The sequence below is a fragment of the Helianthus annuus genome, chromosome 17 (assembly GCF_002127325.2).
Source record: "Helianthus annuus cultivar XRQ/B chromosome 17, HanXRQr2.0-SUNRISE, whole genome shotgun sequence".
In the NCBI taxonomy this organism is placed as follows: domain Eukaryota; kingdom Viridiplantae; phylum Streptophyta; class Magnoliopsida; order Asterales; family Asteraceae; genus Helianthus; species Helianthus annuus.
In genome coordinates this window covers 191,092,480-191,110,343 of record NC_035449.2, presented here as the reverse complement: position 1 = coordinate 191,110,343, position 17,864 = coordinate 191,092,480, and the positions used below count along the sequence as shown (strand labels likewise).

General features: G+C 34.9%; 2 protein-coding genes across 3 annotated transcripts; one reads left to right on the top strand and one right to left on the bottom strand.

Moving 5' to 3' along the window:
* The first annotated feature begins 6,056 nt into the window (after positions 1-6,056).
* LOC110926001 (ADP-ribosylation factor 2) lies at positions 6,057-12,278 on the top strand. Of its 2 annotated transcripts, XM_035986453.1 has the most exons (8): positions 6,103-6,214; positions 6,300-6,321; positions 8,209-8,376; positions 9,455-9,525; positions 9,704-9,823; positions 9,929-10,047; positions 11,186-11,267; positions 12,090-12,278. In XM_035986453.1, the coding sequence occupies exons 3-8, from the start codon at positions 8,229-8,231 to the stop codon at positions 12,093-12,095; spliced, it is 546 nt and encodes a 181-aa protein (XP_035842346.1). In that variant the 5' UTR covers positions 6,103-6,214; positions 6,300-6,321; positions 8,209-8,228; the 3' UTR covers positions 12,096-12,278. The 2 variants fall into 2 exon arrangements, with proteins under 2 accessions (XP_035842345.1, XP_035842346.1); XM_035986452.1 differs by lacking the exon at positions 6,300-6,321 and having other exon boundaries at positions 6,057-6,214.
* Positions 12,279-14,861: 2,583 nt separating this feature from the next.
* On the bottom strand, positions 14,862-15,501 carry LOC110921055 (ubiquitin-40S ribosomal protein S27a). Its single transcript, XM_022165320.2, has one exon. It carries the CDS (start codon positions 15,455-15,457, stop codon positions 14,996-14,998), a length of 462 nt encoding a protein of 153 aa, XP_022021012.1. The 5' UTR covers positions 15,458-15,501; the 3' UTR covers positions 14,862-14,995.
* Positions 15,502-17,864: the final 2,363 nt, after the last annotated feature.

Here is a 17,864-nt window from a genome sequence, read left to right as displayed (position 1 = left end):
TTTTTTCAGGGGGTTTCTTTTGCTAGATTCTTAATAATTCTCACTATTTTTTTTTTCCAAATCATATAAGGTTTACACTAAATTCTTCCATTTTTTTTTCCAAACCCAGGACCCCCTGGATCTGCCACTATCCGTTAAGATTGTGCTCGCGCAAACTCTTGAGATGATTTGGATCGTAAGGGATCTTGGTTGTGACATTGTCACTGTTTTAAAAACCGGAAGATCATCAAAAAACCTGCTATAGTATTGGTTCATCGGATTGTTTTAAATCGGATGGTATCATAGTTGTTTTTAATTCGAGTTAATTGTCATTTTCGTCCCTGTAGTTTGTCTAATTGTGTCAGTTCAGACCAAATTATAAATTTGTACCATTTTCATCCCTGACATTCTTGAAACATGCTAGTTCCGTCCAAAAAAACATAAGTTAACTACCATTTTCGTCCCTGTGGTTTGTCTAGTTATTCGATTCAACCTTAGTTTTTTTTGGACGAAATTGGCATATTTAAAGAACGTCAGGGAAGTAAATGGTACAATTTTGAAATCTGGCCTGGACTGGCATAACTGGACAAACCACATGGACGAAAATGACAGTTTACTCTTTTAGTTTTTTTAATGATTTAATATTCTATAAAATATATATTCGTTATCAACTGAAACTCGAATAATAATTGATGTATGAAATTACTATAGTGTAAAAAACCTGTATTAAACTTCGAAAAAGTAGGTACAAAGATTGATATTGTTGGCATCTGACACTCTTTAAACATGTAGTTTTTGTAGGTTTAACTTTACACGGATTTGAAACTATAAAGTTGTGTCATATACATGAAGTCGAACACGATACGTATATTTACGTGTTAACACAAACACGACTTATTTACCCGAAAAAAAATATTGGTTTTTTTTCCAATTAATACTTTATAGTTGTAAGTTCATGTATTATTTTTTATGTATCATTTTTTAAGAAATTATATTTAAACTATGTCAACTTACTTTTTAAACTTTTAAGTTTTGACATAAAAACTCAAAAGCTGAAGTTATTACAAAAAAAAAACACCTTTTTAAAAGGCTAGTAACAAAGAAAAAAAAGACTTGATATGTCAACCTGCGCACTGGCGGAGCCTTGGGCCTGCTGTTTTTTCGCTCACAGTATTAAAATTTACTGAAAATTTCCGGAAAAAATATTGTTGTCGTGTAAATTATTGGATTTTTAATAGCCGGACCCTCACCGATTTGGATTTTAAGAGTCCGGTCCTCGTCGATTTTTCGTTCAAGCTTCGCCATTGAACCTGCGAACAGGGACGCAACTTTCAAGGGCCCGGGGGGGGACCCCGAAATTTTCGCTCAGTAGTGTTATGTATGTACGTTTCGTATAGAATTTTTTTAAGTATATACGTTTTCGATTCCCCCAAATATTAGGTCCGGTGACTTTTTGACCCCCGGTGGAAATTTTCAAGCTTCGCCATTGCCTGCGAACCTACCAAGTTGACACAGACATGACCATCTAGCAAAATGTGTTGATGGTTTTGACTTGAGACTGACCTGGACCCATTTATACTACGCAGGGCCGGCCCGGAGGGGGTGCAGGGTGGGCGAGGGGGGCGACCCCTCGAACTTTTCGCTCAGTAGTGTTATGTATGTACGTTTCGTATAGAATTTTTTAGGTATATACGTTTTCGATTCCCCCAAATATTAGGTCCGATGACTTCCGACCCCCGGTGGAAATTTTCAAGCTTCGCCATTGCCTGCGAACCTACCAAGTTGACACAGACATGACCATCTAGCTAAATGTGTTGATGGTTTTTGACTTGAGACTGACCTGTACCCATTTATACTATGCAGGGCCGGGCCGGAGGGGGTGCGGGGTGGGCGATGGATCAGGGCCCAAACCCTTCGGGGGCCCAATTTTTTTTTATAAAGTTACGTTGTAGAACTTATAATATATAAGTACCAAATTGGAAAAAGATAAAATGAGGTGCATGGTCTGGTGGTTCCCATGTCACTTTATTAGCAGGTAGATGTTGGGTTCTAATCTTGATAGCTTCATTTTTAGTTGATTTTTTTTCTTATCTTTAATTGATTTTTTTTCTTTATGTTTGATACCTATGCATTAAATGCAAATGACATTAATTGTTTAATTTATTATTGCGTTAAATCAAAATGAGAATCATAGTTATCAAATCTACTTTAAAAATGATTATTTATGTTAATTTCTTAAAATATTATTCAATCTACAGTTAGTTTTGTGTGTTTCATTTTTTATGATTTTTTTTCTTTTTCAACTCTGTGTATTTTCTAAATAAATTTGGATAAGTTATGAAGGTTCTACATGATCGTAAATATCGATTTTTAAAGTTACGACGTAACCATTCTGTATTTTCTTAATTTACCATCACAACGTGTTTTCTTTCTATGTTTCGAAGACGACCCTGATACTACGATTAGATTCGTGTTGTTTCACAAATTAAGATTCTCCGCTATTTACCTATTTGGACATTGGTGTGATGGTGTGTGACAACTGTGTTCTGTAATCGATGTACAATGTAAAACAATGTTAATTATCAATAAAACAATGTGCTTTGGTGTTATTATATGTGTTTTGGTGTTATTATGTGTGTATTTGTGTTTGATGATTTTTCGATTTGATTCGAGTTCGATTTCAAGCGTTAAATCGCTTTCTTGAAGGTTATACGCAAACTGGTGCATAAACGCAGTCAATTTAACGCGATAAACACTCCGGAATAGTGACACAGGCTTAACATACCTTAAATAACCTCCACATAACTTAGAAATAAGTTTTGGATGGTTTGGTGTGTTGAAATCAAGTTTGTTCGATCGTAGGGACTACTTGCGTCAAACTGCGAAACTATACCGATTTGTATAGTAACGAACATTCCGGAACTTGATCATAAGTTAAACATACCCTAAATATCCTTTACATAGCTTAGAAATAGGCTTCGAAGGGTTCGGTATGCTAAAATAAACTTATTGATCAATAGGGACTAAAAGCGTCAAAAAGTGCATAAGTTCGCATTTTCGCGCATATCTTACGTTTTGAATATATCCGGGCATCCAAAAATTTATGTAATCATTAAAATACTTTATTTTAGTGATTGACATGATAAAATTCCATTCGTCGCTTAATTTGGATCGTTTTTGCGTTCGTTACGACTTCCGTCGTAATTAGCCGAATAACGCAACCGGACGACCAAACGAACTGACATCCGAGATATTTTCAAGCATATTTCATGTTCCCTATGCTTTAACATCATTGTGGAGCTTGAAAATGGGCTGGACGGGTGTTAGATGTGCTGAAACGTGACAAAACAAGCTCAGGGACTAAAACTGCCAAACTTTGAAAGTTGCTGACCTGCAGGTCCCATACGGACCGTATGGGGACATGCTTACGGTTCGTAAGCCCTTGCCAGCACATCAGTTTGCATAAACATTGAATCTGGTCTCTTGAACTGGTTTTGATGGTTTTTAACCATTGTATTTGCACTCTATGGACTGGTTTTGAGTACCCCATGTATTGCAAAACCTTGTGCCCAAGTGTAAGGCCTAGATTGAAGCTCAAACTTCGAGAAATGATCCCAATGGTTTACCGAATCCTATATAAACCCAAGCTCTCATTTGGTTTCTGCACACCTTGATCTGAATAACTCTAAGTTGAAGTTCTAAAACTTCATACCTGAGTGTTTTGGATCAAGATCTTCCTAGCTTGGACCCTTTGTAAGCATTCTTTCGTTCTTTTATGCGTTTTAAGCACGAAAGTCAAACTGTGTTTGACTTTCTGCTTTGACCAGGTTATGGTCAACACGAAGTTCGTTAAACTTCGTAACGTGAGCGTAATCACGATGGTTTTAGTCCCGTGTGACTAAACCTACTGATTACCACGTTGACTAGGCGTAGTGGCGAGTCGTAGTTTCGGCCAAAATGCGTATTCATGCGTAATTTGTAACCAAGCTACTCTTGGGTATCAAAACACTTTGTTTTGATATCAAAACCTGTTTTCTAACTTAGTTAAACATGTTTCAACATGTTTAGCTTGTCACTTTTAGTTTAGTGCTTGTGTAAAGTTGTAAGTCAAGCGGTCTAAACCACCGCTTAGACATTCGAACTAGACCCGTTTGGTCGATCATTAGGATCCGACCAAGCATGTTTAGTGACCATAGTTGTATAGGGAATAACCTTCCGAGGTTATACCTTATGGTTACTTAGTTTAAGTAGTTGTATGATAGGTAGTTTATATGCCTTATGTAAATGACCAAAACGCCCTTTTCATGCACAATTGAATTTTAAGCATATGTAACATAAACTTTTGTCCCTTAATTGATTATGCAACATGTTTAGGAATATAATACTTGTCATAGGACTAGTTAGACATCTCGAACGCTCGTCTGCGCGAACGACGCGTTAAAGTAGCGTAAGCTACCTTAATGAGTCGTAATGGGTCGAAAGCACTTAGGTTAGGTTTCGATTTAGGATGTAGGCTTTGTTAAACCATATTACATAAGTTCCAACACTCATTTGGTTTACAAGACCTCATTCTATCCGATATCCCGATTTAGGTGTCGATTATTTGACTAGTGATTCGATTACTAGGTGCTGCCTGATTTCTCTTATTTGCTTGAGTTTATTGAAGTTCTTTTGATTGAGGATACTTTGCACTTCATGTGAGTACATAGTTCCTTTATTTTACTGTTTTCAATTGTTTTGGGGTGATTCATATGTGTTAAATGATTTCGATGTTTTAACGATGGTTTTCGAAAACGATTATAATGATTTATATTAAATTAATAACGACTTTGATAAAGTGAACAAACTTGTTGGCTGTAGTTACATAACGAATGACATTCATTAGCATTGATCAAGCCGACCAGTATTAGGTTATGGTACCATAGGATCTGACAAATCCCGTTATCAGACTGCACCCATGGTTATGTGTGGGGGTTGTGGGTAACGACTGAATCTGATAATAGTTAACTTACCCTTTGATGGTTTGTTAATGCGAGAAGCGAGATAGTCGAGTCACGGAGGTTTGGATGTTATTAGCGAGACGACCAAAAGTAGTTTTCACAGTTAAAACGAGTTAAACGATTTTGGGATAAGTTAAGCGATTTGAAACGACTTAAACGAGATAAACGATTTGATTAAACGATTGGTTTTGGGTTGTGATTAGATAATGGGACGGGTGTAGCATGATAAAAACATGGTAGATACGCCGCTGGTATATCTTATATATAAGTGCTCTTATCATATTACATTTTGTGTCATTATTTAGTTCACTTGGATAAACGGTTTGGAAACGATGTCACATAACGATGTTTTCGAAAAGATATAAACCGTACGAGTTTTATTAACGAGTTTTTACGAGATGTTTTACGAGTTGGTTTACTAAAACAAATGTTTTTGTGGTTAAGAATCATGGCTACGAGATTTTATAAATTATAACCAACTTGATTTGAGTTGGTTAATTTTGTTGTAATACACTTTTCAAAACGAGGTTTGTATTTTTGACTTTTATAGTCTAATAAAGTATTGCAACATGTAAACTAGCCATGAATCCGACACTCTCATAAACCTATGTGCTCGCCAGCATTTCTTTGCTGACTTTGTTTTTACATATGTTTCAGGTGATGTTGCGTAATGTTGATTGCTAGGATGCATGAGTCACATAGGATCTGGACGAGGCCTTAGTGACATAATAACAATGATAGTCGATATGTAAGTTGTTTGTTTTATGTTAAGACAATGTAAATTACTTAATGAATCAATAAAACGAAACCTTTTTGTATCCATGGTTGTGAAACAATAATTCTGTTACAACACTCCCCGACGTTTCCGTCACGATTTGTTGTTTTACGTGGTCGGGGTGTGACATAATGTATAAGCATTATGTCTAGTCAAAATGGATATGATCGGATGATTTTACTGATGACACGATCCAAATTTGCCGTTAAAAAACCAACAAAAAAGTAGTTTACTATTTAGTGATTCTCTTATTCTATTTTTAGAAAATTTTTAGAAAATTAGCATTGGAGTAACGCAAAGGGCAGTTTGGTCATTTAACCAAAAGGATTCCGTTGACGCTTCACGCTACCTTATTTTACGAACCTCCTCTCTCTCTCTCTCCCTCTCTATATCTCCTCTCACACCCACCATTTTCAGATCGATCGATCCCCCCTCTCCAACAAGCTTCTCTCTCTCTCAGGTAAAATTTCAAATCTCAAATCTCAAATTTCATCTTTCGTTCATCTTCATCATCAGATCTTATACCTTTTACGTTCAATTCACAGTTCAGATTCCGTTTTACCGCAGGTGATTATCATCTTTCAATGTGATAATAGATCGAATAATCTGTTTCTGATTTATTGATATGTTACAATTGAGCATTTGTTTGATGAAATTCTGTTTTCTGTTTAGATTATTAGGTTTTTTTTTTGTTCGGATCGGTGATTTCTGGCAGCCGAATCGGTTGAATAATCTGTTTCTGTTTGTTAATTTGATGTATTTGAGAGTTTTTTTTTATGAAATTCTTTTGTATGCTTTAGATTATTAGTTTTTTTTTAAGTGTTTTTGTTCGATTTGGTGATATTTGTGCAGCGTGTTAGGGTTTGATCTACGTGTTTTGAATTTAGGTAGTTAGTTTGAAGATCTCGCGATCCGATCTGATAGTTTGGATCGGAGATGTTTGCATTGATAGAATACATGTTTGTTAGACATCATTTACATCTTAAGCGTGAATCTAGAATTCAATTTTCGTTTTAGCGCAGGTGATTATCATTATTTTATGACCTCATCGATTGAATAATCTGTTTCTGCATGTTGATTTGTTGTAATTGATCATTTGTTTGATGAAATTCTCATATTTAGTTTAGATTGATAAGGTTTTCAACTGTTTTTTTCTTCGATTTGGTGAATTTGGTTCAGCGTGTTAGGGCTCGATTTACGGCTCGATTTATGTGTTTTGAATTTAGGACGTTAGTTTGAAGATCTCGCGATCCGATCTGAATAGTTTTGAATGTTTGATCGGAGATGTTTGCATTAATAATAAAATCAATGTTTGTTAGACTTCATTTGTATGATTGTATCGTATACGTTTAATTCAATTTCTGATTATCATTGTTTCATGCGCTAATAGATCACATAATCTGTTTCTGTTTCATTGATTTGTTGCAATTGAGGATTGGTTTGATGAGATTCTGTTATTTGCTTTAGATTATTAGGTTTTTAAGTGTTTTTTTTGTTCGAATTGGTGATTTTAATGCAGCGTGTTAGGGATCTATATGTGCGAATCGATTGAATAATCTGTTTCTGTATGTTGATTTGATGTAATTGAGGATATGTTTGATGAGATTCTGTTATACGCTTTAGATTATAGGTTTTAAGCGTTTTTTTGTTCGAATTAGTGATATTTGTTCAGAGTGTTAGGGCTCGATTTACGTGTTTTGAATTTAGGTAGTTAATTTGAAGATCTCGCGATCCGATCTGAATAGTTTGGAACAGAGCTGTTTGCATTATTAAAATCAATGTTTGTTAGACTTTATTTGTATCTTATACTTCATACGTTCAATACAACTTTTGTTTTAGCGTAGGTGATTATCATGATCTTATGTGCTAATCGATTGAATAATTTGTTTCTGTATGTTACTTTGTTGCAATTGAGAATCTGTTTAATAAAATTCTCTTTTCTGCTTTAGATTATAAGGTTTTCAACTGTTTTTTCTTCGAATTGGTGATATTCATGCAGTTTATTGGGACCTGATTTACATGTTTTGAAGTTAGGTCGCTATTTTAAAGATCTCGCGATCCGATCTGAATAGTTTGGATCGGAGATGTTTACATTATTGAAATTAATGATTGTTAGACTATATTTATATCTTAAGGGTGTTTTTAAGCATTACTACTACTTTATGTAGATTGTAAATTTGTTTGTGTTTATGTAGTTCTCTGGTTGTTTGCCGCAATGATACTTCCTTTTTATTCAATCAACTGTGTTTTATTGCATAAAGGAGGATTTGCCGGTTTTACGTTTGGATTTAGGTTTTTAGCATGTGATCTTTTATTTGTTTGGATAGTAACAGTGTTTCAGTGCTATATGAAACTTTGTAACAGTGTTTCATAATTTATATACCCTTGCAGACACTACTACTACTTCTTGATTCTTGAATTGTAAAAATTTGACTAAAAGTTGACCGTATGCAGGGATCGTCATCAGAAAAAGGATGGGGCTCACATTTACCAAACTCTTCAGCCGGCTTTTTGCCAAGAAAGAGATGCGCATATTGATGGTGGGTCTCGATGCAGCTGGTAAGACAACTATATTGTACAAGCTCAAGCTCGGGGAGATTGTGACTACCATTCCTACCATTGGTATGTCTTTCTTATACGCAGTTTCTATTCAGTATATTGTTCTCTTCATGCAGTGTTTCTGATGTTTCAGAGGAACTAAAACAACAGAAAAGAAAGGGAGATAATTTTTAATTGAGAACTTTACCACCGACCCATTTCTATGCTCAAAAGTTTGATAAAATATCAAAAGTAACGCTTTAACTTTGTAAATGTCACTTTGACCCTCTCAAGTTTCTAAAGTTTCGAGTTTACCCTAAAACTAATTTCTTCATTTTTTTTGTCTAGAAACGAGTTTTTTTTGTCTGGAAACGAGTCTGTATAAATTCGAGTTCGTCTACGCTTGAACGTAATTTTTATCTAGAAACGAGTTGGGTCAATTATATAATGTTTTATTTTTATGTACGTGTTGAGTTGGACTATGTTTTGACATGAATTTTGTTTGGAAACGAAACTGGTCAAATATAATACGTTTTCATTCGACGGTATAAATTTGAGTTACTATACATTTCGACGTAAATGTAGTTCGGGAATGAGTCGAGTCAATATCACGCTGCTTACTACGCCAACACACGTGTTTATTTTATGTACATTTTGAGTTGGTCTACGTTTCGACACAAATTTTGTATGGAAACAATTCGGGTAAAATATAATGCATTTTCATTCATCGGTATCAATTCAGATTACTACATGCTTCAACGTAAATTTAGTTCGGAAACGAGTCGGGTTGATAGTAGTCTATAATTTATCACGTCGCGTACGACGCTGCTGCAATGCGCAGGTGGTAAAACTGGTTATACATAATGCATAAAGATGTGTCTAATGCTACTTAGCATCCATCCATTATATTGTGTATATCCTCAGGCATTTGTTTCAATTTTCTTTAAATTTTACTTTCACGGGATGGAGACAAAGGAAATCAAAAGAATGGAAAATAATTTATTTTGTGTCTTTTAGTTGGAAAGAAAGTGGAAGAAAAAACAAAGATATTATATTCAGATAGTAACCTATGATTCATAGTTTCGTATGATACCTATAAATTATCACCATATCAAGATCTCGTACGAGTTTTTACGAAATAATTCTGGTTTTTTATGTACAGGTTTTAACGTGGAGACTGTCGAATACAAAAACATCAGCTTCACCGTGTGGGATGTAGGGGGTCAAGACAAGGTAAAAAAACGTTTCTTGATTTTTCATCAAGAAATAAATTATCTTATGACTACAATATTCAGCCACTAGCAATCAATTGTTTTTGTATGAGCTCTTGAAATACGAAGAATTGTTCAATGGCAAAGCATAATTTTGAATTATTTAAAACTATAACTAATTAACTGAGTTTGATACGTAGATCCGTCCACTATGGAGGCACTACTTTCAGAACACACAGGGTCTTATCTTTGTGGTTGATAGCAATGATAGGGATCGAGTTGTTGAGGCAAGAGATGAGTTGCACAGGATGTTGAACGAGGTAAATTTGTCTGTTACTTAAGTTTTTGTTTTCTTTACACATTTGGTAAGGCATGTTAGTTTTCGGTCAATGTCAATATGTCATATTCTTTGTCGTGTACTGTAGGATGAGCTAAGGGATGCTGTTCTTCTTGTCTTTGCTAACAAACAAGATCTGCCTAATGCAATGAATGCTGCTGAAATCACTGATAAGCTTGGCCTTCACTCTCTCCGACAGCGCCACTGGTAAGTGGTTTTAAACTTGCCTATTTTGTATGCAACAAATGTTTACAGTGCCCACAATCGTTTTTTAATATTTTGTATATTTAAGTTCTACTTTTGTGATACTATTTAAATTTAGGGTAAATTACTTTTTGAGTCCCTGTGTTTTAGTGGTTTTAACCACTTGAGTCCAAAATCAAAAAGTTTAACGACCTGAGTCCCTATAAGCATTTTCTTTAACCAATTGAGTCCTTTTGAGTTCAAATTTTAATCTTTTGAGTCCATTGTTTTGGACTCAAATCGTTATAAAATGAACAAAATTGGACTCAAAACGTTATAAAATAAATGGTTAGGGACTCAGAGCGTTAAACTTTTTGATTTTGGACTCAAGTGGTTAAAACCACTAAAACACAGGGACTCAAAAAGTAATTTACTCTTAAATTTAATACAATAGTTATCTTCAAATTTTAAAAATCGAACATAAAACTGTCAGTTCTGACCACCCATTTTGGCATCACTACTGGCTAGAGGTGGACAGGTCGTTTTTTTAGCCGGTCAGGTTTTTTAACCGAACGGGTTTTTGGGCAAAAAAACTGGTTCGGTTTTAAAACCTGTTTTTTATGATGAGAACTCGAACTGGTATGAACCGGGTTTAAAACCGGTTTGGGCCAAAGACCGCCGATTTTGCTTTTTTTATCGGTTTCAAATCTAAAACCAGTTTTTTTTGCCCATGTACTACTGGCTATAAATGGACAGTTTAAATTTTAGTTTTCTAATTGCTATTTATTACTTATTTATCTACAAACTAAAAATAATAAACAAAAAAACATTGGTTTTTGATTACTCATTTTGTGCCACCCTGCTAGTAGGTTCATATCTAACATAACATAAATTGTTAATATATTTTTATCGTAACTATATCTAATAATATCTGTTATTTAATTATTAGTGTATCTTGTTAAAACATTTTATTATATATTTCATGAATAATAGGCTTGTTTAGGCTCGCCAGTCTTTGTCAAGCTTGTTTTATATATTTTCGTGAATAAAACGTGTTGTCAAAAATGTTGTCCATTACCGTTTCAGTTTTAAGTACTTGGTTTTATTATACGGATCTATTTTTTCATTGCAGAAAACTAAAGAAAAAAAAACTATTTTTCAGGTACATCCAGAGCACCTGTGCCACCTCTGGGGAAGGACTTTACGAGGGGCTCGACTGGCTCTCCAACAACATCGCTAACAAGGCAAGTTACATTATCTTCTAAAATCTTTTTTTAAAACCATAAAAAATTCTGGCTTTTATAATAATAAATGATGTTGCTTTGGTCTGAGTTATGTTTTATCTCTTAAACAATATAATTTAAAAATATATATATACAAGAATAGGAGTGTTCTTTTCACGGTCTGGTTTTGTCTGGTTCGGACAAAAGCTTGGGGTCAAACCACCAACTACAATTTCGCAAAACGACAAACCCAACCGGGGATGGGTTTTGATGAATGGTTGTTCTGGTGGTTTGGCGGTTTTAGTCGATTTTTAGTATTCTTTCATCAAAATCATTAGTTTGTATGAGTAAAGTGCACGGACGGTCCTCGTGATTTACCAAAAAATTTTATTTGGTCCCTAGTTTTCCAAAAGTACACAATTGGTCCATGTTGTTTGCACTTTGTAACGTATTTAGTCCCCAGCCAACAAATTCAAAGGTTTCAATGGATCCAAGGTAGGGACTAAATGCGTTACAAAGTGCAAGTTACAGGGACTATCCATGTACTTCTGGGAAAAGTTGGGGACTAAATGCGTTACAAAGTGCAAACCAAAGGGACCATCTGTGTACTTAGCCAGGTTCTAATTTCTAAACAGGAAGTTGAACCGGTAAGCCACCAAAACCGAACTGCATAAATCTTAAGCTTGCCAATTTACTTTGGTTTGAGCAGTTTGATCGGTTTTAACCTATCTGAAAAGGAATTTTGTCGAATGTCGCCTTAAAACTGATGTAATCATACACTATTTGTTTACGCAGTTTATATGTTTTTGCTCTTAAGTTTATAATTGTGTTTTTCTTTTTCAGGCATGAAGTGATGATTGACTTGCTCTTCTCTGAGGTTATGGAATTAAGTTTGTTTGTTAAACAGGCATTTGATTTGATATATATAGGACATCGTGTGATACAGTGTTTGGTTGGAACTTTGTTGGTATTTTAAAGATTTTGATTCATATAATCTAAAGGATTCAGAGATACTAGTGCTCTGCTTGTTTATATTGTGTTTTTGGTAATATGTTTTTTCTGTTCATATTATCTAAACCGAATAAGACCCGTTAAACCATTTTTTTTACTAGTCAATCTAGTTTTAAGAAAACAACTTCTAGATAAAAAAGTTCTTGCTCGATTGAAAAACCGAAGCGGACCATGACCATGATGGTGGCGACGTTACTAGTAGTGCCTAGCAATCTAAGGGAACTCCAGCGAGTCAGGTCTGTCATGCATGTCCCGTTTTGGTGTAGATTGGCTAACACCGAGGTACCGACAATGTGGTAAGTTCTGACCCTATTGCTTCGTTTACGACGGCATGTGATGCTAATGGCTCCAACAGGTCACAAATAGTCTAAAATTAGGAGAAAAGATGGAGGTAGATGATGTGAGAAAAAACAAGGAGATTCAGACGATGAGATCTTTACGATTTTTTTCTGGTTTTGGTCGTCGTTTGCAAACTTACCACGGTTTTACAACCCCAACCGCAACATAAGGGTTAAACGCTAGTTCTATTCCTAAATCAATCTCGTTAGGATTTCCAAATAATTTGAATTTTTTTTTTTTTTTTTTTTTATGATTTATCACACTCAAAATAATGTTCAAGTTTATGAACAAGCTTTTCTATCTTCGTGATCAGAGATTTGTAATTTACCCTTATGTATTTTCAGATTTTCTATATAGCAGCAATTAGAGATAAAGAATGAGATGTAAAAGGTATTTAAAAGATGGGATAAATTCTAAAAATATAGATTATTTTTAATTAGATTATTTTATTATTATATAGAAATATAAACAGATAACTCAATGGGAATGCTCTCGGATATATTGTGTAATCTAACCAAGTCACATTTTTATACACCTTACTTGATTACCATGTATTGTAGAAAATCTTACAATTGGAAGTTACTAGTTACTTGATGAACATGTTACAGAAAATAGATAATAGCATAATCGAACGATTAATGAAACAAACAAGATAACTCTGTGATTAAATAACATAACATGATTTGACTGTAAAATACGTATAACTATTTTTGTTTTACTTGAACAAAGCGTGACATGTTTGTTTAGGCTAGAGGGTGTGGTTTAAAGCCCTAGGGACTTTATTACGACACATAAGTAGGGGCTTTATCGCTAACTTACACGGTGTGGAATAACGCCACTTATAGAGCCCCTTTTAACTATATTAAAAAAAAGATAAATAAAAAAATCTGATTGGCTGATGAAGGTGGGGCCCCTTAATTTCTTCCTCTCGCGCCCGCTATTCCTTTGGCGGAAGCCAAGGATAGCGCCCCCTTTAATGGAGGCGGGGTGGTGTAGGGCGCCAAAGGGCGCTAAACTTGATGAGTTGGCGGGGGGCGCGAAGCCACACCCCCCAGCCTTAATGTGTTGTCTCATGTTTTGAGTCGCATTAGTCGATGTATGTTTTTCACCAAACTGTACAACTAAAACTCAACCATTAAACCATATGCAGTCATGAAAGACGGGTCACGGTAAAAGAGAGCGGTATCACTGCTTTGTAGAAACACGAGAACGAACAAGATATCATAAACGCGCGTCAACGATATTTAGTCATTAACAACATATAAAAGCCAAGCAGAATGACTATATATATAAAAGCACAAACTTAAGTTAACCTAAACAAACTCAAACATCAAGCTTGATAAGGCTTACGAGTCTAAACAAGCCATCATCTATACAGGCTTTCTCCTTCAGTTCCCAAAAGCAGTGCCCTTCACCTACATTGTTGCTCTAATACTAAATAAAGACCCACGCCATACTTACCTACCCAATTCTCTCGCTTTCTCTCTTGTAAGCTCGGAAAAAAACACCTTCAAAAGCAAAAATGTAGGATTCAAAGTGCAAAAAAACTTTGAAAGAATGGCAGAAAGAACATGGTGGCGAAGAAAAGTGTATGGAATAGATGAAAACAAAAAAATCCAATACTTATAAGAAAAGGCTAACAGATGCTGTCGCCTAAGTAGTTAATGTGGTTAAATATTGAATATGGGTCAAGAACCGATATTTGTGATATCGGTTATCGCGGTGGGATATTAGTAACTTTATATATAGCAATTTAACACTAACAATTCAGTATGTCGGTTATATCGGTCATACCGGCCTCTTAGTAAAATATCAGTACCGATATTATCGGCAATATTGACCGATATAAACGGTATATCACTGAATTATTGGTGTTAAATTGCTATATATATAAATTCTGCACTATATTGAAATTACCGATATCCCACTGATATCTTACCGAGATAACCTATATTTCAAATATAGGTCCTTGACCGATATCCGATATTTTACCGCGTTAACCGCATGTCTACCATTAACAAATTAACCTTTTGCAACTTGCAAAACAACAACAGTAGCAAGTAGGATCCCAAAATTCAAGATACTAAACTATGACCAGTAAACTGAACAAATTTCAATTCCTAATCAGCTGAAAACCTGCATCTAATACTGATAGTTCTACTGAAAACATAATTCAGACACAATTATTCTTAATTTAAGATGTAAACTAAATCATAATTCAATAACAATTCAAAAACAGATATTTATTATTCAAAAACTAAATCAAAATTAAAAAAAAAAAAACTTCCATATCAAAAACAATATCCAGACAGATCCAAACTTTTCCAGACAATTACTACAAAAATCCATAACATTTCAACCAAATTCATAACATAATCATCTCAAAAAAAACCTTAACCTCAAGCCTTCTGATAGACATAGGTAAGCCCACACTTACCACAATAATGCCTATCAAAATGATTCGCCATGAAAGTCCCCGCCCCACACTCAGCATTCGGACACTCTTTCCTCAACCTCTGCACCTTTCCAGCATCATCCACTTTATAAAACTGCAACACACTCAGCTTCACCTTCTTATGCTTGTGCTTGATCTTCTTCGGCTTCGTGTACGTCTTCTTCTTCCTCTTCTTCGCCCCACCACGGAGCCGTAACACCAAATGGAGCGTTGACTCCTTCTGGATGTTGTAGTCCGCTAGGGTTCTGCCGTCTTCGAGCTGTTTTCCGGCGAAGATGAGCCGCTGCTGGTCCGGTGGGATGCCTTCTTTGTCTTGGATCTTGGCCTTCACGTTGTCGATTGTGTCGGAGGATTCGACCTCCAACGTTATCGTCTTCCCCGTTAGGGTTTTCACGAAGATCTGCATCTTGGCTGCTTGAAATTGAAATGAAACTAGGGTTTCAGTTTAGGGAAGATTGTGAGGATTTATAGTGTTAGGGTTTTTGTGACTAGTGGGCTGAATCTGTAATTGGGCTTGTTTTGGGCTCTTGAATCTCTAATTGGGCTTGTTTTGGGCTCATGAATCTGTAATTGTTAACCACTGGCCACAAACCGGGTTTTTTTTTTGTTTTGGGAATGGTTAAGTTAAGTGGGTCAAAAACCGGATATTGTAATAAGTGGTTCGGGGATGTGGAACTTGGTTTTGAAGAAAAGGTGATTGGGTTTTTTCGGTTCCGGTTTTAGGTTTTGATCGATTCGTGTCGGGTATGGAATATTGGAAATTTGGAACTGACCTAAGTTGGTCCCTAAGAGATTATATAAAAAAAAAAAAAGATAAACGAAGATTAATTTTATAGCAATAAACATAAGATCATTGTAATGGAATGAAATACCTAAAGAACATCTGTTAGTTATTTATATTTTAGGGCTTGAGGGTCGAAGAAGTGCATTCGTACATTTTTAAACAAGAAATTAGATGTGAAACACAAGCGGATTGAGTTACATATCAAAACAGTCCGAGCTATGCTTTGGCATTCGCTAAAATACAAGAATACATTAGTCGAAAAAAAACTGTTTTTAGCCCTTAGAGCTAGAGGTTCTTTATAATTATGAAAGGAAAAAGAAACTCAATATAAGTATATAACAGAAAAACACAAAATACTAGAAACAGGAAACACGACGAATATTCAGGTACACGACCTGATATGATATTAATTATAAACATTTTTCACGGTTTTGAACCCGTTGGATATTAGATGTCGATGATGCCCACCTTTTTTTTGAACATAACATGATCTTGATAGCCAAAACCTATCCCTGTCATGTTTACCATCGAATATGTAATATATTCGCAGTCTTAAAATATATATTAAATATTGTTTTTTAAGTTGTCAAAAAGCATAAAGTTTGTTACTGAAAATATAAAATATGTTAAGTTTAGTTGAGTATTTAATATTTTAATCAGATAAATAATACTCAAGTAATGATGATCCCAACATGTTTTTTTCAAGCAAACATAATTATAAACACATATACTCTATAAAGATAAAAAAAAACCCATGAACTAAACGAGTAAGAGACACACTCTTACTTTTAAATACTTTGTCCCATACATGCTCATCTGTCATCGTTATTAACGATTGGTAATTTAAACATGTAATATACGTTTATTAAAAAAGCAAAAACAAATTTACTTTGAGTGTTTGGATGAAAAGGTATTTATGTTTTAAAGCAAAAAAAATATATACGTGTTTGGATAAAAAGCATTTATGTTTTTTCTTGCTATGAATTATTGATGGATTTAAATTTAAATTAAAAACTTTATCATTAACATGAAATAAATAAAATAGTTATCGGGCTTTAACTATTTTGGGCTTTAGATATTAAAAGCTTGGGCTATGGATGACTGAACCGAAATTACATAATGGCTATATGGGCCTGAAGCAACAAATATGCAAACAAACAAGCACAAACCGGGTTTTTTCTAATACCGAGTTCCGGTATATTTTTACATATTGCATGCCTTGAAATTTGCCCAAAAAAACCTCACACAAGTTCTAAACGTTTAAAAAAAGTTTGTTGTACACAACGGATCCGGGTATTACGAAAACCCGGGTACAAACCGGGTATGAAAAAACCCGGGTTCGATTCGGGTATTGAACAGAATATGCATACCCGGTCCCTACCCTACGGGTAGAGTCGGGTTCGGGTTTAAAAGACCCGGTTTTTCTAATACCCAATTCGTTTTTTTTTCGGGTTTTTTGTGCACCTCTATGTAAAAATAAAGGTTTCCATTATATTTCTATGTTTTATGCCAAAAAAACAAATCAAAAAACCCGACCCATGCCCGAACCCGAACCACACCCGATCAATACCCGAATCCTACCCGGACCCAGAAATAGGGTATTCTAATACCCGGGTATTGAAAACTCGAACCCAAACCCGACCCAGGTATGGTCAATACCTGAAAAGTCAAACCCGGTCATACCCGTACCCGGGTTAATCATTGGCACTTTAAGTGATGTGTTTTCCAATTTCCTAGGATTTGTCGCATTTTAAGTGTAGTGTTTTCTTTGTTTTTGTTTTCATGTATCGCTCTTTTTGCAAAAAAAAAAAAAAAAAAAAAAAAAATTATCTATACATATAATAAAGTAAACCAATGTGTGACACGTGTCATTCATTGGATGCACCTATTTTTAGGTTTTCCCGCCTTTCTTTCATATTTATTTTCTAATAATTTATCTTCTAATTTGTAGATAATATTAAATAGAAAAATGTTTATCTTTGAAAAGGGTTTCACGCTTTTTTGGATTTTGTTAAAATTCATGACTACA